This window comes from Nymphaea colorata, chromosome 6 (assembly GCF_008831285.2).
Source record: "Nymphaea colorata isolate Beijing-Zhang1983 chromosome 6, ASM883128v2, whole genome shotgun sequence".
In the NCBI taxonomy this organism is placed as follows: domain Eukaryota; kingdom Viridiplantae; phylum Streptophyta; class Magnoliopsida; order Nymphaeales; family Nymphaeaceae; genus Nymphaea; species Nymphaea colorata.
In genome coordinates this window covers 20,013,846-20,039,239 of record NC_045143.1, presented here as the reverse complement: position 1 = coordinate 20,039,239, position 25,394 = coordinate 20,013,846, and the positions used below count along the sequence as shown (strand labels likewise).

The window sequence follows — 25,394 nt, the reverse complement described above, 5'->3', positions numbered from 1 at the left end:
TAGTTAATAGATTTTCGTCTATTCTCCTTATTCGTTCGAGTTGGCTAATTCTTTGGTTTAGTTTTATCAGCATAATGATTATGAGGTTTAGTTGGCGAACTATAAGTTTATCAGAACTACTAGGTGGATCGTATCTAGTTAGTCCTTCTGCATCGGGGTAGTAGGTTCTTGTTTTTTTCAGACTTTGTATGTAAATATCTTCTTTATCACTCATAAAGGTCTGTAAAGTTTATTAGTTTTTTGGGTCTTATGTTTTGGATATATTTCAGGATTCAAATATTCTATTCTATGCATATAATAATACGAAAGAAAATTCAGTAAACTATTAATTAAACTACTAGTAAATATTTTTGGGTTTTTTGAAAAACACAGTGTTCTGAAATCAAATGGTTCTTATGGCTAAAGTTTTTCGAAATCAAAAGGTTCTTGAGCCTACTAGGTACTCATCTCTGTTTAACCTGCAGTCCTATGTATCATGCATACAATTTCACACCCTGTTCACGAGTCTTTAGTTTTAGGTTGGAAAAATTCCTTTCACAAGAACAGAGTTCTACGAACAAATAACACATATATTATAAAAAAGAACAAACTGAAACATGATGAGGTTATGGTATGATTCTCCTGATTTTGAAAACTTGGTATATTCTCCTTTCATAGAACACCATGTGCGACACCTTTGTCATCCCATTCAAACCTCACCGTTTGTGTACTATTTTTTCCCTAAACGGCATTCTCGCCTCACGGGTACTTCTTTTCCACAATAGCCTTTTGGTCTTAAAGGATTTATATAGTGACTCGTCCAGAGAATCAAGAACTCAAAAACATGGGAATCAGATCATGAACAAAACATGTTATAGCAGGTTCTTCCTTATAAAGCATGGTTCCTACGCATAGATCCTGGTTAGGGCCAGAACTTCCAACATAAAACACAAAGATTTATAATAGAAAAAGTCAAGGAAGCAATCAAGTACTTACCAGAAATGTATCTACCCCTAGATTCAGATTTTTTAATAATTGAAACTGATGGATGTATTAACGGGTGGGGAGTAGTGTTAAAAAGGAAATCCAATAAGTATGCTTCCAAAGTAACTGAAGTCGTCAGAACGAAAAGAAGAAAATTACAGTAGCAACAGCATGAGGGAAAGAAGAAGTGTTGCAGTAGCAGCAACGTGAGATGGAGGGGAAAAAAAAAGAAAAAGAAAAAAACTAAAATAACATGTAACATGCATTGAAGGTATGATGGCTTCCTAGTATAATTCTTACCTTGTAACTATGATTTTAGTGAATTGTAGTAGTTGATTTGAGTGAAGGAACGGTGAAATTAAGAAAACTATATTTCCATATGATAATTGACGTTAAATTTATATGTATAGGCAATGTGGATGCACGTGAATGAAGATGAACTTGCATACACATTTAGTGAGATATATGTGTAGCACAGTTGTAGCACACCTATAATATCATACATTGATTTGTTGATTTGTCTTGCATCCAACACTAAAAATTAATAAATACGCCCTTTTCATTTTTTCACTGGTGAGCCTACTGGGGTGTAGGCGGTGCAAGGCCCCATGCATTGAATTGTAAAGTACTTGCTTGAGCCTAAAGCTTCTTCCTTCCCAACTGGAGTATCCTATTGAAGGCTGAGTGAGCATCACTACTTGTGGATGGAATCCCAATAGGTTGCTCAATCGTTACAACCATCCTAAATCTATAGTGTTTTAAGTCATCACAAAGATTTCTCTTGACTAAGAGGTCGTCTGTGATGTGCACGCTCTTATATTTGTGCTCACAGGGGCTATGAATTGAAAATTTTGAATGTAAAAAGAATCGCAATGTGAGCTCGTTAAATATTTGCAAGATCACTTCGTGAACATGCTAGAGTCCCATGCGGATCTTTACCCCATGGATTGGCAAGATCATTATGGGTTATGTGAGTTTACATTCTATTGATTAACTTTATCTCAGAAATTGTGAAGCCTTGTGTGATCAATGATACAAGTTGCATATGTTATACAAGTACTACTTAAATTAGTGTTCATGGGATAGTAGTGTCAGTGAACATTATCACGTAGACTCTAGGCGGGTTTGGAATTGGCTGGTTATCTGTCATAGTTTGAAAGTTCAGCCTTCTGCCAAACTTTTTTTTTCAAGACCCAGTATCTCGAGCGGGCCGATGAATGGGCGTAGCTCACATTCCACTGGGAGAAAGTGTTCAGTGTGCCTGTGCGTCCTTTGGTGTTGAAGTTTTCATTTTTGAGTTTTTACAGCAATGCACAAAGGAAACGTCAAAAGGGCCATAGTATCTACTTTGTATAGAAAAGTCTGTATATATGGTTTGTATATATAACGAACATGGATGGCCTAGTTTGTGATTCAAACTTTATGTGACGTGTGTTTTTAAGAATGTCACATTGCCAAAAGCTTGGTTTGTGCCTGTAGCGCATTGGAAAAGAAAAAAGTGAAAATTTGGGTTGTGATACGAGCTGTTACAGGCTAACGTAGAGATTGCCTATTAGTCAAAAGACCTTGCCATGATTTGCTTCCCTGGCATGTTTTGATCATATGAGAATCCATGGGAAAATAAATCTGCATGTGGCAATAGACAATTTTGAACAACATAGTTATCAAGGAGTCTCAACCATTAAATGTGACAATAATAAGGAAATTGGACTAGGTCTGTACCGAGACTACATAGAACATTATTGTTCTATGTAAATATAGCCAGGTCATGTGGACAAATAAGGCCAACCCTTAATCAAATAGAAGATCCCAAACAGACTAAAATGATGCCCAGGAATGGAAACGCATTGAACAAAATATGATTCATTTTATAAGGCAGAAGACGTCGAATATTCTGCCAGACAAGATGCCCAGCCACTAAAATATTCCTGAGCTTTAGCTTCTACATGGGACAGAGCAGCGAGCGGTGTGACTGTTATCTGAAAATCAGGAATCCTAATGTCATTAGACAATCAAGAAACTAGATGTTAGTCTTTACCCATTCAAATTAAATTGGGCTCTGCTATGACTTACATATCCACGTTCAAGTTCTCCGAAGTCCATTCCTTCTCCATCCTCCCCATACTCAAATTCGGAAATCTAGTTGACAAAAGGTAATAAATATCAAATTAGTGCTCACAACAAATAAACACTTGCATCTCATGTCAATTTGTTTCAAATATACAACTCTAAAGCCCAACATAGAGCGTGTACTTTCAACAGGAAAGCTAAATTATTGAATCATATAAGCTCCTAAGGTAAACAGTGTCATCAACAGTTAAGACAGTCTCTCCTTGCACAAGCACTTATACCTTGCAAAGCCACAGATACTCCCTTGACCACCAGGGAAGTAAATGAAAAGTAAATTTTGTAATTGCAAATTTTATGTGCCAGTAACTTAGATTATGCCTCAGTAGATATGCCTCCTACATGTGATACGAAGTGCTTTAAACTGTTTTTGATAAATGTAACAACAGAAAATATAATTCACAACATCCTTAAACCGTGAAGTGTGGCCAATGAACTATTCCCAAGGCTCTCTAGAACTTGTATAAAATTCATACTTATTGCAATATGATTGACCTCATAATTTGCATCATCCTGAAAATAAAGAACTTAAAACAGGTAAAAGTTTGAACACTGTAGAAACACGCAGTAGAAAGGGGGAGAAGAAAAGTCAACACAGGATATACGTGGAAAACCTCGGAACGAGGTGAAAAACCACGGGGAAGCTCTAACCTAGGGGCAAAACCGCAACCCTAGGAGAGAGAAAACACTATTCACTTAATCAACAATTACAATAAGTGATAGAATAAAAAGAGGGAGGAAGAGAGACCCGCCTAGGGAACCGAGCCCGTCCTCGGTTCCCGCGCCCATGGGTACCGGGTCCATATCCGGACCCCGTTCCCTATACATTGTATTCTAACACTCTCCCTCAAGCTTGGCATACATGTCAAACATGCCAAGCTTGCTAACATTCTTTTCAAAATTGAGATGTACATAAGGCCTTAATTAGAACATCTGCAATTTGATCTTCAGACTTCATATAAGGAAGGATCAACTCCTTTGAATCTATGCGCTCCCGTATGAAGTGGCGATCTATCTCCACATGTTCATGCAGGACGGGATTATTTGCCAGGTTAATCGCAGACTTATTGTCACAATACATTTTCATCTTCTCTTCAGTTTCAATTCCAATATCTGCTAGAAGAATCTTTAGCCATAACATCTCTATAACCCCCATAGCAACAGCCATGTATTCAGCCTCACCACTAGATCTAGAACAGACCTCCTGCCTTTTACTCCTCCATACCACTAGGTTTCCCCCTAAAAAGATGCAGTACCCTGTGGTAGACCTTCTGGTATCCGTGCAACCAGCCCAATCAGCATCAGAATATCATTCAATATTAGGTTTGTCCTGCCGTGTATACAGTAACCCTTTACTTGGGTTATTCTTCAGGTATCCCAACACTCTTTCTGCACTCTTCTAGTGACAATCAGTAGGAGCATGCATAAACTGACTCAACATATTTACAGCATAAGTAATATCATGACGAGTAAGAGTAAGATAAATAAGTTTACCAATAAGCCTCTGATACCGTCATTTTCCTTCCTCATCCAGGATGTCACCAGTTTTGATACTTATCTTTGTACCTGACTCCATTGGAGTTAGAAAGGGCCTGCATCCCAGTTTACCTGTCTCTTTCAAGAGGTCCAGAGTGTACTTCTTTTGGCTCATAACAAGCCCTGTCTCTGATCGTGCAATCTCTATTCCCAGAAAGTACCTTAATTTTTCCAGATCTTTAAGGTCAAATTCAGCAGCTTTCTCCTTCATCTTCCTTTTCTCTTCTTCATCATCACCTGTGACAATCATATCATCAACATACACTAGAAGAATGCTCACCAGGCCACTTTTCTGCTTAATGAACAGGGTATGATCACCATTTTCTTGTTTGTACCCATTTGTCTTCATTACCACCCTCAATCTTTCAAACCATGCTCTAGGGGACTGCTTCAGGCCGTACAGGGCCTTCTTGAGATGACAACATTTTCCACTTTGAGCATATCCGGGAGGCATGCTCATATAGACCTCCTCCTCTAGATGACCGTTCAAGAAGGCGTTCTTGACATCAAGCTGGTCCATGCCCCACTTCTTTTGCACTGCAAGTGCCAAAATGACCCTCACAGTCTTCAGTTTTGCAACAGGAGCAAAGGTTTCAAGATAGTCAATTCCGTATTTTTGGCTGAACCCCTTTGCAACCAGACGAGCTTTATACCGTTCCACAGTGCCATAAGGTTTATACTTCACACTAAACACCCACTTGGAACCAACTAAGTGAGTCCCCTTGGGAATATCGACCACTTCCCACGTGTTGTTCTTTGCCAAGGCATCCATCTCCTCTGTCATAGCCTGAAGCCATTTAGGATCCTCTCTAGCATCTTCCACACACCTGGGAATCACAGACATAGACAGAGTGGTAATAAAGCATTTGTATTCTTTACTTAGTTTTGAATATGAGACAAATCTCTGAATAGGGTGAGAAGTACATGACCTGGTCCCCTTGCGCAGGGCTATGGGAAGCTCTTCATTCATTGGACTTGGTTCATTCGGGGAACTCACAGGATTGGGATTGGTTACATCAACAGTCTCAACCACATCTTTCTCCTTTCTAGTGTAAACCTGCCCAAACAAATGATCACGGGATGTGGGTTGATCAACCACAGGGCCCCCTTCCACATGACTGTCGATCACGGGATGTGGGTTGATCAACCACAGGGCCCCCTTCCACATGACTGTCTTTATCATCTCTGATTGTATCTTCCACACTGTGACTAAGTCTGTAGTTCAAGAAGTTCGTAAACTGAATAAGCTGAAATGGAGAATACTCTTCCACACTGTCCCCTATACACTCCCCCTAAAGAGGATTCGCAGGAAAATACGCCTCATGTTCATGAAAGGTAACATCCCGAGAGACATAGATTTTGGAGGTAGTAGGGTCAATACATTTATATCCCTTCTGAGTGGAGGAATACCCCAAGAAGACAGCTTTGACAGACCGAGGGTCAAGTTTCTTGATGGTGGGACTATGATTATGAACAAAGCAAACACACCCGAACACCTGAGGAGTAAGAGGCCAGGGTTTATGAGTGGGACTGAGCACAGAGTAAGGAATACGGCCATTCAACACACGAGTAGGCATACGGTTGATGAGGTGGGCACTAGTGATGAGAGCATCGCCCCAGTAGCGCTTAAGAACATGCCTGTGGAACATAATAGCTCGAGTGACATCTAATAAATGGCGATTTTTACGTTCGGCCACGCCATTTTGAGGAGGAGTATAACTGCAGGACGTCTCATGAACAATACCCTTGCCCCGCAGGAAGTCATCTAGGGATTGGGAGACATACTCCCTGGCATTATCAGTACATAAAGTCTGAACAGAGGTCTGAAATTGATTTTCGACAAAGGCAACAAAGTTTTTGACAAGTACACGAACGTACAACGGGAGTAGTCATCAATCAGAGTCATAAAGTAATGGAAACCACGACAAGTGGGTACTCCTGAAGGACCCCAAACATCAGAGTGAACCAAGGCAAAAGGATGAGTGGTTTTATTGATAGAAATAGGGTACGAAGCCCTAACATGCTTAGCAAGCTGACACACTTCACATATGAAGGAGTCCATGGACACAGAAGTAAAACAACCTAGGAAACAACTTCTTAATCAACTGGAATGGGAGATGTCCAAGGCGCTCGTGCCATCTCATAATGCTAGACCTGTCCTCCACGCCCGTCAACTGTCTGCTAGTGGCTGAGATGAGAGCAGAAGCAACCTAAACGGGCAGTCTGTAGAGGCCATCAATAACCGAACCAATCCCAATCTTCATCCCCGTCACCAAGTCCTGCAGGGTACAATGATCAGCAGAGAAAATTAGATTACAATTGAGTTCTTTGGTGATACTATTGACAGATAACAAATTCATAGGAATATTGGGAACATGAAGAGCATTATGCAGAATATATTTATTTAATAAGGACAAACTCCCTTTTCCAGCCACAGAGATCGAGGACCCATCAGCCATAGAGACTCGTTGCTGCCCTGAAGACAATTTGTACTCTTGAAACATCTTAGGGTTTCCTGTCATATGATGAGTAGCTTCACTGTCCACAACCCAATCACCAAGTAAGGAATTACCTTGATCACTTGTGGCAACGAGAGCTTGGGCTAACTGAGCTCCCTCAGACGTGGAGGCTTCCTCCTTAGTAGTAGATAATCGGCTGATGTAAGCTTGTAATTCTTTGAGTTGATCAAAGGAAAGCTTCGGTTTGTCAACACTGGGAGAGCTAGTATCGGGCACAGGACCCCGCCTACCAGAAGAAGGGCGACCACGGGTGAGCCTCTTCTCAGGATGAAGATCCCAACAAAAATCAATAGAGTGCCCCAACTTGTTACAATGACTGTACCGCCGGATAGTACGCTGCCCAGTCCCTGGAGCATAGCTAACAAAAGCAGAGGGTGAACTACCATGACTAGAGTCAATATGCATCACTTGACGGCGTTGTTCCTCAGATTCCACCCGGGGCATACACCTCCTCAATGCTAGGGGTCTCATCACAATTGAAAATTTGACTCCTAATGGATTCAAACTCATCACGCAGACCTCCCAGAAAAATAAAAGTCCGGTCCATCCATTCTTTCTGCCAGTACAGTTCATGATCAGAACCACAATTTCAGTCATCATTCACATGATAATCCAGTTCCTCCCATTTAGTCTTCAGGGCTGCAGACAAGTCACCCTGTTTAAGAGAATAGATGTTGCGTTTAATCTGGTAAGTATGCATGACTCTCTTTTTACGGCCATACATCCTCGCTAGCACAGTCCACATGTCATATGAGGTCAACTTACGCAAAATAAGGGGCTGAATATCAGTAGAAACAGAACTAATAATCCAAACCTTAACTTGACTATCTTCCAACGCCCAAGTCACCCATCCAGGATCAGTTTTACTAGGCGCAGGTTTCTCCCCAGTGATATAGGGCAGACGACCGTGACTAGTGATCCCAATTTCAAGCGCAGCAGACCAAGAGAGATCATTGTCTTTGTTCAGCCGAATAGAGGTGACTTGAACAGGCAAGTTTTCGCTCTTGGTATTGCTGCCCGTGTCAAAGGTAACATCGGTCTTGGAGGGCATCTCTTCAGCCATCACAACCACAACAGAAATCCAACAGTCAGAGTATACCAAAAAAGCACAGGGTGAGGACGAGCAGCGGCAGAACAGCAAGCTGCGACGGCAATCCAGGCAACGGCGGAAGAAAGGCCAGGCGACGGCGGGAAAAGACCAGGCGGCGGCGGCGGGAAAAACCAGGCGACGGCGGGAAAAAAAGGGCCCAGGCGGCGGCGCATACCAGGCGGCGGCACATACCAGGCGACGGCGGGCGGGAATGCGTCGGCGGGCTGCGGCGGCGGCGGCGGAACAAGGGTTCAGACTTAGGGTTCCAAGAAAAACCCTAAATCACAAACGAACAAAGAAGCCAAACAGCACGATTTTGGCTCTGATACCATGTAGAAACACGCAGTAAAAAGGGGGAGAAGAAAAGCCAACACAAGATATACGTGGAAAACCTCGGAACGAGGTGAAAAACCACGGGGAAGCTCTAACCTAGGGGCAAAACCGCAACCCTAGGAGAGAGAAAACACTATTCACTTAATCAACAATTACAATAAGTGATAGAATAAAAAGAGGGAGGAAGAGAGACCCGCCTAGGGAACCGAGCCCGTCCTCGGTTCCCGTGCCCATGGGTACCGGGTCCATATCCGGACCCGGTTCCCTATACATTGTATTCTAACAAACACAAACACCTCAAAGTATGTGTTCCTATTTACCAATATCATATGATGGACAATTGAATCATTAAGAAATAGCAACTTAATGTAGTCATTATCTCTTATCATGGCAGTTCCAATTCTTTAAGAATGATACTGCATATAAATTCTGGGGTTAAACTGGTTATAAGAAAAAAACAGCATCCTACTAACCACCCAAATCTTCCCTGCTTTAACAAGCCTTATACAAGATTAATCATAACATGCTCATCCATTCGCCTATAGTCTTTTCCTGGCCCGTGTGACTGAAAAGTTTCTAGCTTATGCATAAGCAGTAGTCAACAAGACAATAAAGCATTTAAACAAGCTTCCTACAACTTTGAAGATGCCTAATCCAGATACCAGAACAGAGATAATTTGCAGAAGAATACCTGTCTTTTGAACAATAAAGGGCCTGAAAAACCTGAACCAATTTCTCCAGCACTTGGAACAGAGACAACTTCAATATTCTTTAAGGCTGACTTCTTATGTTCGAGATTTCCCTTAACATATATAACAATCAGCACCATGCCGTCAGGAACAAAATTTCAAAACAAGAAATAGACAAACAAGCAGATTAACTTTTCATCTCAAGAAGCACGAGTCATGTTTGTGCAGCCAAATGCACACTTGAATAGGTCAACTGCATTCACCTTATCGACAGGAGGGACAACTGTTGAATTGGATACATCCACATCTTGTGAAGTGATTTTCTTCCACATGGTTTTGATCATAGATTTCCCTTGTTTAGTCACTTTATAACCCTAAGAACAAACAAGGTAAAATGAGAAAAAACATTTGAATTAGGAAGAGGAACAACTGTACATACAAAATAAAATATTTTTGTACACAAAGATAAGCAACCAATGTTTTGCAAAAACAGAACCTACTATAAGTTTATCAAGTTCATACCACAGAGAATTAAACTACAATGGCCTTTCTTCAGTATCACAAGTTTTGGAGATGCCACATGTGAGACAAAATTTGGTTTGAAAAAATTAGTGTATGATATATAAGTAAGCAAATCTACACATTCAGGTAGTGACAGTGGAGCAAACAGAAAAAGGAGCTTAACAACAGTATCATGAGCTTATTTTGAACTCTCATATGTATCATCACTCATAACAAGTTAGATACAACAAGCTCAATTCAAGGATTTATCCTGTTAGACGCTTGTTTTTGCATGCAAGATAGTTTAATAACCAGAACCATCTAATTCTAAGCAGTGAAGAAGTGTTCCTAAGATACAAAAGCATATAGCTTCTGGGGAGATGTATATGGACATTAGGATCAGTTTCTACTAATTTTAAGGAGAACTATGAGAAAAATAGATAACAGAATAGATAGATTGAGAGAAAACCTGAGAGAAATTGATACATCAGGTTTTCACAATCTTCCCAAATAAATTTTTTCTTTTAGCTTTCCGAGAAGAATAATCCCCAAGAACTTTTTAAAAAACCTTCTGAACAGAATAATGTCCGTGGAAGAGACAAGATTTGTTTATTTGACCTGTGCAAAGATTGATACACATCCAAAGAGGTTTACTCAACAACACAAAGAAAATAAGAACTTGATAATAAATAATTTCTACCTTATGACTGGCTACATCTGTAGGAAAGTCGACATTAAGAAAGGTTCCTGTAGGATAAGTTCCATTCTTGAGCCCAGTCAGTACCATATCTACGATAGGCAAGCAAGCCTCAGCAGCAATCTTAAAGTCATTATCACCACTTTTACCTCTTATCCTGAATAAATATTTCTACATACATCAGTCATTTTGAAAATTTAAGAAATAATGAAAAATAGAAAATGAAGTGAATTATAAGACAGCCTCTGTCACATGAATGTCAGGCTGCAAGCCTGCAAGTATGATGTGTGGATGAAGATGCACTACTTTTTGAAAGAAACATGGGTGTGGATGTGGCAAAAGAACACAGATATAGATACACTTACATATTATAACCAGTCCCATTTTGGGACTGGAATTAAAAATCTCTTTCATTCACTATGATCCACCACTCCTAGGTGGAAAGGATGGTTGTGAACAGGGAAAATGCAAAAGAAGAAGGGGGAGAGAGAAAAAAAAACAGGTGAGAGAGCGAGAGAAAGAAGAGGAGTTGGGAAACCGTGTCCCAACACTTTGGGTCATATATATATATATATATATATATATATATATAATATGAGCCCATCCAAGAGAAACGTATGCATTTTAAAATATAGTAATCACCAATTATTAACATCTGCACCCACTGTACACATCCCACTTGGGTGCCCAGCCACTTATGGCACCCATGTGAACATGTGAGAGAAGCATAGTGGTCTGTTATTAGCCTTTCAATTTTCCTTCAATTTATTTCATAGAATTAGTAATCCAAAGAGGCCTGTTAAAATATATTGTAATGGGGAACCGGGTCCAATTCTGGACCCGGTCCCATGGGGCATGGGTACCGAGACTGGCTCGGTACCCTAGGCGGTACTCTTTCTCTCCCTCCTATATAATCCTCACTTAAGTGTAATTGTTGAATTAAGTGAATAGATTTTCTCTCTCCTAGGGTTGCGGTGTGCACCTAGGTCAGAGCTTCCCGTGGTTTTTTTTCCTCTTTCTGAGGTTTTTCCACGTATATCGTGTGTTCCTCTCTTCTTCCTTCGTGTGTTGCATGTTTCTACATGGTATCAGAGCCGTGAGATCGTTCGGCTTCGTCTCGTGTTTCCGCCGTCGCCCCTGCACCGCTGCCGCCTGTGCCGTTAGGGTTTTCCGCGCCGCCGCCGTTGGGATCTTCTGCGCCGCCGCCTGTTGCCGTTTGTAGCTTCCGCTGCCGTGGGTGTCTCCTTTTCCGCCGACGGACGATCCAGCGCCGTCACGCCTCTGCGTCGCCGCCGTCGGGCGATCTAGCGCCGTCGCCGACCCCTAAGGTTCCGTGTGGTGCTGGTGTTTCAGCCGCCGCCGTGCTGTCTTGTTGTTGCCGTTCTGACTTGACTGCTTGTGATGGCGGAAGAGATTGCACCTAAAAGTGATGTGGCCTTTGACGCGGGCAGCGCTCCCAAGAGTGAGAGATTGGGATAACGAGCCGTGGTCGTCTTTCCTATATCACAGGCGACAAACCGGCGCCCAGCAAAACTGATCCTCAATGGGCGACGTGGGTGTTGGAAGACAGTCAGGTTAAGGTATGGATCATCAGCTCTGTGTCCGCTGATATTCAGTCTCTTATTCTGCGGAAGCCGACTTCGTTTGATATGTGGACTGTGCTTGCGAGGATGTATGGGCGCAAGAAAAGGGTTCTGCGTACGTACCAGATTAAACGCAGTATTTATTCTCTGAAACAGGGTGCCCTGTCTGTTGCCTCCTTCTATGCTGCCCTGAAAACTAAGTGGGAGGAACTTGATTATCATGTGAATGATGACTCGGACTGTGGTTCTGATCATGCCCGGTGCTGGGAAAAGGAATGGATGGACCGGACGTTCCTTTTCCTTGGAGGCTTGCGTGATGAGTTTGAATCCATTCGGAGTCAAATTCTCAACTGTGATGAGATTCCTGGAATAGAAGATGTTTATGCCAGAGTGGAATCCGAGGAACAAAGACGCCAAGTGATGCAGATTGACCTCAGTCATGGGAATGGTCCCTCGGCCTTTGTTAGCCGTTCCTCTGTGTCTGGCCAGCGCCCTGTGAGGCGATGTACACATTGTCACAAGTCAGGATATTCTGTTGATTTTTGTTGGGATCTACACCCTGAGAAGAGACTTGTTCGTGGTCGCCCTCCGTCTAGTCGGCGAGGTTCTCTTGTGCAGGACTCAAATCAGAGTGGTTCTTCTAGTAGTGAAAAGTCGAGGCTTTCCCCGGATCAAATTAAGGAACTACAAACTTACATCAGTCGTCTTTCTACTACGTCAGAGGACGCATCTACGTCTGATAGAGCTAAGTTAGCTCAGGCTCTTGTGGCTACTAGTGATCAAGGTAATTCCCCTCCCGGTGATTGGATTGTTGACAGTGGGGCTACTCATCATATGACCGGGGAACCTAAGATGTTTCAAGAATACAAGTTGACTTCTGGGCAGCAGCGTGTTTCTATGGCTGATGGGTCTTCTATTTCTGTGGCTGGAAAAGGGAGTTTATCATTACTGAACAAATATTGTCTTCATAATGCCCTGCATGTTCCTAATATTCCCGTAAATTTGTTATCTGTCAGCAGTATTACCAAAGAGCTAAACTGTAATCTAATATTCTCTGTTGATCGTTGTTTCCTGCAGGACTTGGGGACGGGGCAGAAGATTGGGATTGGTTCGGCTATTGATGGGCTCTACAGAATGCCAGTACAGGTTGCCTCTGCTTTGATTTCAGCCACCAGTGGACAGTTGTCTGGCGTGGAGGACAGATCCGTTATTATGCGCTGGCACGAGAGACTTGGTCATATTCCTTTTCAGTTGATTAAACAGTTGTTTCCTAAGATGTTTCAGTCTGTTTCTTTGGACACCTTCGCCTGTGAAGTGTGTTAGTTGTCTAAGCATGTTAGGGCCTCGTACCCTATTTCGTTCAATAAAACCAGCCGTCCATTTGCTTTGGTTCACTCTGATGTTTGGGGTCCTTCGGGAGTACCCACCTGTCGTGGTTTTCATTATTTCATGACTCTTATCGATGATTACTCTCGGTGTACGTTCGTGTATTTGTTGAAAGAACGTAGTGAAGTTCCCGGCATTGTCAAAAACTTCGTTGCATTTGTTGAAACTCAATTCCAGACCCCTGTTCAGACCCTTCGTACTGAGAATGCTCAAGAGTATGTCTCCCAATCCCTTGATGACTTCTTGCGAAGCAAGGGGATTATACATGAAACATCTTGTAGCTACACACCTCCTCAGAATGGCGTGGCTGAAAGGAAGAACCGTCGTTTGTTAAATGTCACCCAGGCCATCATGTTTCAACGTCATGTCCCTAAGCGGTACTGGGGTGATGCACTCCTAACTAGTGCTCATCTCATTAACCGCATGCCTACTCGTGTGTTGAATGGTCATTCCCCTTATTCTGTTTTGTGGCCTACTCAGAATCCCTGGCCTTTGTCCCCTCGGGTGTTTGGGTGTGTTTGCTTTGTCCATGATCATAGTTCCACTCTCAAGAAACTTGATCATCGGTCCATCAAAGCGGTCTTTTTGGGGTATTCCTCCACCCAGAAGGGATACAAGTGTGTTGACCCTAGCACTTCCAGAGTATATGTCTCCAGGGATGTTACCTTTCATGAACATGAGTCATACTTTCCTGCGAATCCTCTTCAGGGGGAGTGTCTAGGTGAGAGAGTGGACGAATATTCTTCGCATCAGTTGATCCAGTTCACAGATTTCTTGGATTACACGACCAGTTCTCCGAGTGTGAGTGTGGTAGACACAGTCAGTGAGGATAGAGACAGTCAGATGGAGGGGGCCCTGTGAAAGAACAGTCCCGTGATCATTTGTTTGGTCAGGTATACAACAGGAAGAAGAAAGATGTGATGGAGGTTGTTGATGTTACCAATCCCGATCTTGTGAGCTTTCCGGATGATCCAAGTCCAATGAATGAAGATCTTCCCATTGCCCTACGCAAAGGCATAAGATCATGTACTTCTCATCCTATTCAGAGATTTGTTTCGTATGCTAAACTCAGTAAAGACTATAAGTGCTTTATTACCTCTTTATCTATGGCTGTTATTCCCAGGTCAGTGGAGGATGCCAGGGAGGATCCCAAATGGCTACAGGCCATGACAGAGGAGATGGACGCCCTGGCAAAGAACAATATGTGGGAGGTTGTTGATATTCCTAATGGAACTAACTTAGTTGGTTCCAAGTGGGTGTTTACTGTGAAGTACAAACCTGATGGCACTGTAGAACGCTATAAAGTTCGTCTCGTTGCAAAGGAGTTTAGCCAGAAATATGGGATTGACTATCTTGAGACGTTCGCTCCCGTTGCTAAACTGAAAACAGTAAGGGTCATCTTAGCTCTGGCAGTACAAAAGAAGTGGAGCATGGACCAACTTGATGTCAAGAACGCCTTCTTGAATGGTCACCTTGAGGAAGAAGTCTATATGAGCATGCCGCCTGGATATGCGCAGAAAGGAAAGTGTTGTTATCTCAAGAAAGCATTGTATGGCCTCAAGTAGTCCCCTAGAGCGTGGTTTGAAAGACTAAGGGTTGTGATGAAGACTAATGGATATAAACAGGGAAATGGTGATCACACCCTCTTCATCAAGCAGAGAAATGGTCTGGTGAGCCTTCTACTAGTATATGTTGATGATATGATTGTCACAGGTGATGACGAAGAAGAAAAAAGGAAGATGAAAGAAATGTTAGCTGCTGAATTTGATCTCAAAGATCTGGGTAAATTGAGGTATTTTTTGGGAATTGAGATCGCTAGATCTGAGACTGGTCTTGTTATGAGCCAAAGGAAATACACTTTGGATCTTCTAAAAGAGACAGGTAAACTGGGATGCAGGCCCTTTCTTACTCCAATGGAGTCTGGCACAAGGATAAGTATCAAAGCTGGGACAATCTTGGATGAGGAAGGAAAAGGGAGGTATCAGCGGCTGGTTGGTAAACTAATTTATCTCACTCTTACTCAACCGGATATTACGTATGCTGTGGGTGTGTTAAGTCAGTTTATGCATGCCCCTACTGATTGTCATTGGAAAAGTGCTGAAAGAGTATTGGGATACTTAAAGAATGACCCAGGGAAAGGACTGCTCTATACTCGACAAGGTCAACTCAGCATTGAAGGATACTCTGATGCCGATTGGGCAGGTTGCACAGATACTAGAAGGTCTACCACAGGATACTGCATCTTTCTTGGAGGTAACCTGGTGGTATGGAGAAGTAAAAGACAAGAAGTTTGTTCCAGGTCCAGTGCTGAGGCTGAATACAGGGCGGTTGCTATGGGGGTTACAGAAATGTTATGGCTCAAAATTCTATTAGCAGATATTGGGGTGAAAATGGAAGAGAAGATGAGGATGTATTGTGACAACAAGTCGGCTATTAACTTGGCAAACAATCCAGTCCTACACGACAGAACCAAACATGTGGAAATCGATCGTCACTTCATACGGGAACGCATAGATTCTAAGGAGTTGATCATGCCCTATATGAAGTCTGAAGATCAAGTTGCTGATGTCTTAACCAAGTCTTTATGTACATCTCAATTTGAGAAAAATGTTAGCAAGCTTGGCATGTTTGACATGTATGCCAAGCTTGAGGGGGAGTGTTGAAATAGATTGTAATGGGGAACCGGGTCCAATTCTGGACCCGGTCCCATTGTGCACGGGTACCGAGACTGGCTCGGTACCCTAGGCGGTACTCTTTCTCTCCCTCCTATATAATCCTCACTTAAGTGTAATTGTTGAATTAAGTGAATAGATTTTCTCTCTCCTAGGGTTGCGGTGTGCACCTAGGTCAGAGCTTCCCGTGGTTTTTTTTTCTCTTTCTGAGGTTTTTCCACGTATATCGTGTGTTCCTCTCTTCTTCCTTCGTGTGTTGCATGTTTCTACAAGGCCCAATCCAGAGTATGAAGAGGTGAGAACAACAAAGTTATTTTGAAGCATCTAAGTGACTTGTTTACATTTTCAGAGTGGGTCATGCAATATCCAGGTCCAAAAATCAACCTGTGAACAGGTAAGAGATCTCAGTTCATAGAAACCAAAAAAAAAAGTTTAAACATGTCTGCTCCCTATGCACAAGGTCCATACTGACATGAAGGTGACTGCAAGTAAAGTTCCATTTGTGAGATACAAAGCACCGTCGTATTTTGGGTTGGTTGTCAAATATGTTATCTTATTCTACATCTTGTGGACATATTATTCAAACAAGCAGCTTATGTGTTTAGCAGAATAATTTTGAACCCCTCACCATTCATAGTTTTTACATTTGCATGGTGAAAGTTTTGTCTTCATAGATTATTTTGTGGAACAGGAATGCTGTTGAAAAATTTTCATAATATTAATGACATTGTTGAAAAATTTTCTTGATGTTTGGACATTTGACAAGGAGAAATTGAAGGTAGCATTGCAGAGCGAGACTTTTCAATTTTGGGTTGAACCATGTGGAAGCCAGGAGTAGTAATGCCATGTTTTCTGCTTAGATCATTTCAAAATTTGTAATTTGACATGATCATGTTGCTAATAAGACCACACACTGAGGTCAACATGTTTAGTTTAAGATACAGATCCAGGTTGAACCAACTCAGATTTCACAAACTGATACCCAAAGAGACTTTTTCTTTCTCTTTTTCTTAATTTGGGGCAGGATGGACCCCCAATTGCTAGAAAGTTTGATACCTTGACATTTTTGGAAGGCCAAGAGTCCATGTCCGATAGTTTTGGATATTGACACTCCATGGACCACTTCCTTTTTCTGAGCATAGAATTCTCCAAAAACATAGGCATACAGCAAGTATGACACTCTAAGTGTCTTATATACAAAATGTCCATCAAATATTTCACATGCACATAAAGTCTCTCTTTCTCTTTCATACACACATGGATACCATGAACGTAAACAGCTCACACACAGGATACCAGGTAAAGTTATGGTAGTACAGCAAAAGTACAAAAACACATTTACCAGATTTGGCCCATTAGCAAGCCTAGCATGCACACAGATGGACAATATGTTCACATGGCACATGCATTTATATAATCATATCCGAGTGTACTCTTCAAGACCAATTATGTGCAACATTTCATGCGAGACAGCTCAAAGATAGGCCATCGGGTTCACCCAAATCAAATATGCAAAAGCAAGAGATACATACACAAAGATATATAAATACATGGAAAATTCAATGTTGTCATGTGCTGGATCCAAGACAACAGGTTGATCAAATGGCTCAACACATCCTACTGGGGTGATTTTGGGTGTATTGTCGTGCCGGATCGTCATGTTTTGTCTCGCCCTTATTGATGTTTTATTTTTGTTTAAACATCGATGTTTTGTTTTCAAGGCATTTTTTTATGAGTGTCAGTGAGTATGAACTAATTTTGACACATAAATGAATCATTCGCCCCATGCTTATATGATTTGCATAGTTCCATTTTGAATGTTGTGTTGCCGCATTTCGACGTTTTATGTTGCAAAAAATTGGGGGTCAAAAGTCGGGGTGTGACAGAACTAGCTATCTAAGATTCTACCGGTAAATGCCTAAAGCACAACCCTGCAGATCCCCAATACCAGAGATTCTATATATCATAAGAATGCTACTATAGCTATAGCCTAAGATTCCTCCTCCCTCCCTAGTTAACCAATTGTAGATTCTCGGGTTAAACCTGCTCAAGAAATGCAAAACGGCAGATTTCAATCCTAGTCATATCCTTTGAATTGCATACCAATTAAATGACATGGCTATTGATGGTACACCATAAATGAAAGCCTCTCGAGCACCAGCAACGGTCCCAGAATAAACACTGCAACAGAGAAAAAAGCTTGACTGTGACAGCCAGTAGCAAAATGTACACAAGAGAAAAGATAAAGCAATGCAGTAAAAAATAAGAACCACCAGGAGTTTACATAGTGGAAAGAAGGTTGATAAAACAAACACTTGACATCAGTTGGTAGGATAATTCAAACCAGTTGAAAGAGAGAGAGAGATTAATATCCTCAATGGTTAATAAGGTATACCAAAGATGTCAAAAAAGCATCAAGTTCACTCACACATGGTACCCACAATTGGAGCCTCTGTTAATGCCACTAATCACCTACAAACAAAGTATCAATGAAGTCACTAAGTAACTGGTTCATAAATGAGAGGACACTCTTATATGTGCCATTATCAAAAATGAGAACGAGGAAAAATGAAAAAGGAACAGAAAAGAAAACAAAGAGAGGAAGAACATATTGAAGAAAGGATAGTGTATGAAAACAGGTTACATAGACTAGCCTACGAACTTTTACAAAATATTAGACTGTTTATTTTTCATTTCATCATGCAAACAGGCCCAACAAGGTGAATCTACTAAACACATGCAGATATGGAAGTTTTGGTTGTTGGGTTACTGTTGTGGGGTGGACATAAAGAATACCAAATCAGGAGTTGAAGAAGTGAAAAGTGCTTGAGAGATTCCCAGACAAGCGCAATCTGCTGGTGTTCCTGCAACAACCGGTAACCGAGTATCAGAAGTCTATAGAATTGTCACTTTTAAGTTTTAACCCATAAAATTTTCCATTCAGTTGAAACAAATTCCCTATTCCTATAAATATTTAAGCGTTAATAGAGGAAGAAAAGGGGGGAAATTATAATGGGTATAGCATATTTGAGACTCCACTCTTACATGAATAAAAAACATGTAAATTCTAGATAGCTGGTACTGGATGTACATTGCCTCTTACACTAGCAATAATTTCAAATGAATTATTCTATTTATGCTAAACCACTTTCAGAATCAGATAAAGTTTTTTCAACAATTTCATAGTGTAGGAGATGAGGGCAACTTCACAAAGATGCATATGAAAAAATTTTATGGAAATCAATGACGACTACTAAGGAGTGAATTTAGAATCAGTGTGTGTTAGACTCTGTTTTATTTAATTAGGCTCTATTTTATTTAATATGTTAGGTTCTGTTTTAATTTATGTTATATTTGGGTTTATCAGTCAGTTTGGATCGGGACCTTAGTAGGGACCCGCTTTGCTTATGCTGTAATCTCCTTTTTGGGTATGATTAGCCCTAATGCAGATCATTATGATGTTTTGTTCTCTCTCTTGATCTCTCTCCCTCTCGTTCTCTTCCTCTCTTCCACCGTACCAGTCGACTGATAGCCTTGAAGGCTATCAGTTTGATAGAGGCAGATGATAGCAACCTAAATTTTTCTTAATGATTTGAAAAGCCATCCTTTTTTGCGCCAATCAATCAATCGACTTGATAGTCAAGGTGATGGTCAGCACTCATTTTGATGGTCAATGGTAAAGCTCTTCGAGCTTCCGGGTGAGCTTACGCGGACTCTCCGCCTCTTTGATTGGTAGGCGGGCCCTGAAGATTGACACAGGGCCTTGTCACCATGGTGAAGGATATTCCATTAGTCATGCACATGTTCCTTATAGTAGTAGACTGATATTCCCTGGTTATAACAAGTGCAGTTCATTTTCTGCCTATCAATCTTACTATAGTCCTTTTCTCATTCATTATTTGTAAGCTTTTTCAGCATGCTTGGTGGACATAATCTAGTGGTAGGTACAAGCTTATTGTACTAGAACACTAGGAAAAAGGTTGGTTAATAGGCCAAGATGAAGAGTCAGATTTGTTGTCTACAAAAATTTCTCTAATTTCAATAATCACTTAGACAATTGACAGCTTAAAGGGAAAATATAGGTTGACTATCGCAGCAGTTTTGTGCATGCTCAGTATGGCTGGTACCACCCAGCCCATGTGGAGACTCTCATTTGGTGCACAGGATTAGATCATTGTTCATTCTTATTGTAACATACAGCTTTTTGGCATCAGAAACAATTTATGGGTTGTAGTTTTAGCCCTAAAAGTTATTGAACCCTTTGTGTTTCTGTGTGTATATTGCTAAGACACTACATCAAAATTTGAAAATAATAATACAATAAAAAGTTTACGACCTAGTCTTGCTCATGCTTCGAACCAGACGGAAAATGGATGTCCGATTGTTACGAAATTCGCAATCAAACAAGGAATCTAAAATAGTCCAAGACCCAGTAAGACCGAGGTATTATTGTCTTTGGTCAGTGGCAGACTTGTAGTTTTCAGCCATGACCAGGGGTAGATTGGTAATTAGTTAATAGAGGTTAAATTATGCTAATCGTGATTAAGTTTAGCTAATGACAGTTTAAGAGTTTAAACATCCAATTAATGACAGATTACAGCTCTTAAGCTAGGATTAGACACTAAGCTAAACCAAAACTGAAACTAATCACTTAAATCCAATTAATAACTGCACAAACCTACTCAAAATATAGTATCATTTTTCTAACCTCCACAAGATAGATTAATATAAAATATGATACAATAAGTAATATAAAAACAATAAATTTTAGCTATAAATAGGGGTTGCTACCTCCTTTGGAATGCAACATGAGGGGGGAGAGGAAGAGAGAGAAGAGAAAGAGAGGAGAGGAAAAAGAGAGAGGAAAGGAGGAAGAGAGAGAAGAAAAGAAAGAGGGAGGAGAGGAAGAGAGATGAGGAGAAAGAGAGAGAAGATAGAGAAGAGAAGAAAGAGAGAGAAAGTAGAGAGAGAGGAGAGAAAGAGAGGGTAGAGAGAGAAAGTGTCCGTCGGAAATGAAACTTTGCCGAATCCTTCCTCTCGTGCATGATAATCATTTGAATAAGAGATTTTGCCAAAATCTCAGGTATAATAAAAGTTATTACAATTTTTTCAATTGCATGTAGAATTTTAGATTGTTTACCATAGAAATTTCAATTGCTTCTCTTAGGCTGCACTTTGCAGCTATTCTTCACGATTCTAATGGATTGGAATCCAGAAAATTAAAAGCGGTAGTCGAGATGCTATTGAATTTTCATTAGAAACGTTAAACCCCCTAGTTTTTGGTGTAGTGTATACCAGCAACAAACGGACTGTGCCATCAGTGTCTACATGGCTTACTTGTCTAGGCTACACTGAAGTTTGTATTGAACTACGCACCAATTTGTTGTATCGTGAAACTTGACAATGGGCTGGGCTACATTAGGCCGTGGGACCCAGCTAGCCTTAATCAATCATGATTACTAGCAGATCTTGGTCTACTACGAGCCAGTCTTGGTTAGATAACATTGGTCATACCCAGAGTTGAGATAAAGCCACCGGGCAATCGATTACACAGAGCTATGTCACATAGGTATGGGTCCGGGTACAGAGAAGCAGGTACGGGTACGGGTGCGGTGTTTTCGCCAATCTTGGTACGGCGGTACGGCGATAATTATATATTTTTAATTCTAAAAAACAAAATTGATATCATCACATCATTAAAAAAATGTTCCTTTCATAGTTCCTACATATAAATAGTCACAAATAACGCCTCGAAGTTTTAAACGGCGAGGTTTTTCTCGGGTATAATACGGCGAGCTTGAAAAAAACAGAAAAAATATGGTAAATTTTGAAAAATTTTAAAAAACTAAAAATGAGGGAAAAATAAAATAAGTGAGAAACTAATAACATAAACATCAAAAGATAAATAGATTTTAAAAAAATAAAAAATAGAAAATGAAAAGAAAAATGTTTGGAATAAAAAAAATGAAAAAAACACACAAAAAACGAGTTAAAAACACTTTTTTTTATGTTTTAAACGGCCATTTAATTTATTGTGTTTTTTTTGCATTTTAAAAAAAAAACGCGTTTTCTATGACTATATTATAATCTCATAAAAAAACCATAAACAAACCAAAACAATGTCTATTTTTTTGTGGTTTGGATCGGTTCCAATCTGGAACCAATCCAAATGCACCCAGTCCTGGTACAAGTATGCCGATACGGGTACGTGGGCTCCCCCCACGTACCACTGTGACTTAGATATCACTATGACTTAGACACAGAGTTATAATTAAGATTTAATGTTAATAATACGTAATTAGATTAAACATGTAGTTTACTAGCAAAATTGAGATTTAGCAAGCTTGAGCTAAGTTGTGAGTTTAAGCAAATGACTTAAGTTAATTAAGTTCAGCTTGACTCTTTGAATACATGTTCATGCATGCATCCACGTTATTTAGTTGTATCTGTTTTTGGAAGTACGTGCCACACTAAAATAAGAACTCAAGTTGTGTCAGTGATATAGGCAACTCAAATTGTGTTAGTGATACAGGCTCAATATTGAGTTCCAAGAGTGAATTGTTTAATGATAAATCTGTGCTTTAGCTCTGAGATGAGCATATTTGATAATGCAAACAAGGTAGGATGATAGATGTGGAAATATGCTCATGCATTAAATTGAATGAGCATGATGGTTGTTTAGTTACTTTAAGTAAATGTTTGCTCATGACCTAAGTTATCATTATAACATGGGCAATAGACTAGGACTGGTTTTATATTTCCGATTGATTGTAACGTTCCAACTTGCAAGCATCAGGCATTTAGATCAAGGTCCAGATCCGGACCCAGGACACCACTCGCGTGAAGAGGGAGGCCCCACGCTGGGTCTCTCTTCATCTCCCTCATTGTTCGGAGCTTGGCGCAAAGGAACAGGAGGCGGAAGAAGGAGCTGCAGAAGGAGAAGAAGCAGTGGCGGCGGAGGCAAGGGCAAAGCCAAGATTTTTTTTTTTTTAGGGCGGGCCGAACAGTCCAACCTCTGGATCTGGGTAGGGCCAAACTGAATTTGAATCCAAACAATACATGGCGCAAATAATTTTATTCAATGTAACTTTTTTATTCTAGTTGGCCGGGTTGGGTCCATGGCCTAAGTGGCCCTCCCCCTTCCTCCGCCCTTGGGCGGAGGTGGAGGGCAGCGGCATTGAGGTAAGCCATCTTCCTTCCCGTTTTTTCTCTCTCTCTTTCGTCTGCCCTCTCATTCTCACCCTCTATCTCATCTCGGTTCACCCACACTCTCTCCCTTTCTACTTCGTGTTCTCGCCCTCTGCTCTCTCTCCCGCCAACTTCCTCTCACCCTTGCTCTCTCTGACGCACACTCTTCCTCAATCAAACTCTCTCTCATGCACGCTCTCCTCTCATCTGTTTTTTTTTTTCGCTTCCTCATTCTCTCTCGTTTTGTCTCTCTTTTCGTCTCACTATTGTTGGATCCCTCACGTGTGTGTGTCTCCCTTACCCAAACCCTCTCCCTCTCAACCGGATACCCTCTTCTATCATCAGATCTCTCTCTTGCTCATTCTTACAATCTTGCAGTTGGAGGAATGTGGCTTTCCCCTCATACCAGCAAATAGGGTGTGTTGGAAGCGACGACAGCATATAGTTTTTGGCATTTGGGGTAGCTGTCGGGGACACCTACAGCAGTTGGGACTCTATAAGAGGGGTGAGCGAAGCTTAATCAAGCCTATTTTGTCTAACGTTCTCCCTAAGTACATGAATAATTATTGCTTAAGCATGTTAGATTTAGGATTCACTGGTTTAGGGCATGCGATAGAGTTGAAGAAGGTTTAAGACAATTTTTGGAGGGGCGTTATCCCATGCTATATTTTATTGGATTTCGTGATGCTTGTGGGAATGTTGGGTCGCATGTGAAATTTCGATTTCCAAAGACGACAAAACGTGTAAATTATTAGGATTCAAACATATGCTAGGGTGCAACAATAATGCTCATTTCATGGGATTCGATTAATTTTACGTTCTTACTAGTAAGCTAGAGTTGTCGTCATCAAATTGACAAATGAAGAAGCATGATTGCTAGGATGACGCCTCAACTAAAAAAACAAGTTGAGAAATATACTACCGAAAGGTTGAATCGAGGTCTTGGAGTCTAAATTGATCGGTCATAACCTCAAAAAGATAGGAAAACTAGTTAGAGGGTTATACAGGCCGATTCTACCTTTTGGCACCCTCTTGAAACGATAACTTACACTTCAATGGTCTTAGTTTTTAGTTTTTACCTAAATAGATTTTAGCGCGAGGTGGATAGCAAACTTATCGCTTTGAATTTTTGCAGGTGAATCAAGCACATCGAGTAGACATTGAGCAACATGATTCAGAGCTCGAGGCGATTTTGGGTTTGTGGAGATGCGTGATAGGTATGGCGGCATTCCATACAAATCCCTGCCTATGGCCAAATATGGAGTGTGTGTTTTGTTCTCTAGTATAGGTTTTTCAAGATCGTTGGATCCTATGATTGTGTTTTCTTTGAATGATGTGTGACTAACGTGCTTATTGTCACATGAATGCATGTGTGAGATTGACTGATTATGAAATTGGTTGATTGTTTCTAAATTATTACACGATGGCATATGCATGCTAGAAATTATAATTGCTTAAGATAGATTAGGCATGGTATCGAGTCAAGTATCTCCACCCCGATTGTGCATTAGTGAGCATCCTATCATGATATTTGTATAGGACAGCTACGAGGCAAACACGGATTGAGACTACTCTTTGTAGTTTGACTAAGTTTTCGTATGAAGTGTTTGTTATGGTTTGACTGTTGTGAATGTTCTAAGATTTTTGTTTGCATTGTCATTGGGCAGTAATTCAATTGAATGGAGTTAACTAGTAGAAGTGCCCATAAATTATGATGGCTAACTAAGAGTATTGATTGAATATGTGACTCTCTTATGGAGGTGATTGGTATAGGTGCACTTGTGGAGTGAACCACCCTCGTATTGTTACGCTCGATGTGTTGCTGTTTGGATTGGATTGGGATCCAGACCCAAACCTGAAATCCATCGCGTGAAGAGGAGCCCGACGCCCGCTCTCTGCCTTCGTCTCCCCGTCGCTGGTTCGTCCTTGTTGCTAATTCATGCGACGCAGTGAAAACCAAAGGCAAAAGAGGGTGCGGCAGCGACGAAGGTGAAGGGCGGTGGCGGCGGACAGGTGAGTCTGTCTATGTCTCCCTGCCTCTTCTTTCTTCTTCCTCCCCCTCTCGTTGTTCTCTGTCCATCTCCCCCTTTGTCCCGAGCGTTCACTGCTC

At 41.0% G+C, this 25,394-nt stretch overlaps 1 protein-coding gene across 1 annotated transcript in view; it reads right to left on the bottom strand.

Moving 5' to 3' along the window:
* Positions 1-2,578: 2,578 nt before the first annotated feature.
* The window catches only part of LOC116256150 (uncharacterized), a 38,068-nt gene continuing 15,252 nt past the window's right edge, over positions 2,579-25,394 (bottom strand). The window contains exons 3-10 of the mRNA XM_031632390.2: positions 18,893-18,960; positions 18,525-18,568; positions 18,200-18,277; positions 10,459-10,612; positions 9,521-9,631; positions 9,260-9,370; positions 3,037-3,102; positions 2,579-2,942 (exon numbers count right to left, since the gene is read on the bottom strand). Of these exons, the coding sequence (XP_031488250.1) occupies positions 2,832-2,942; positions 3,037-3,102; positions 9,260-9,370; positions 9,521-9,631; positions 10,459-10,612; positions 18,200-18,277; positions 18,525-18,568; positions 18,893-18,960 (743 nt within the window). The 3' untranslated portion in view covers positions 2,579-2,831. The remainder of the gene's footprint in view (positions 2,943-3,036; positions 3,103-9,259; positions 9,371-9,520; positions 9,632-10,458; positions 10,613-18,199; positions 18,278-18,524; positions 18,569-18,892; positions 18,961-25,394) is intronic.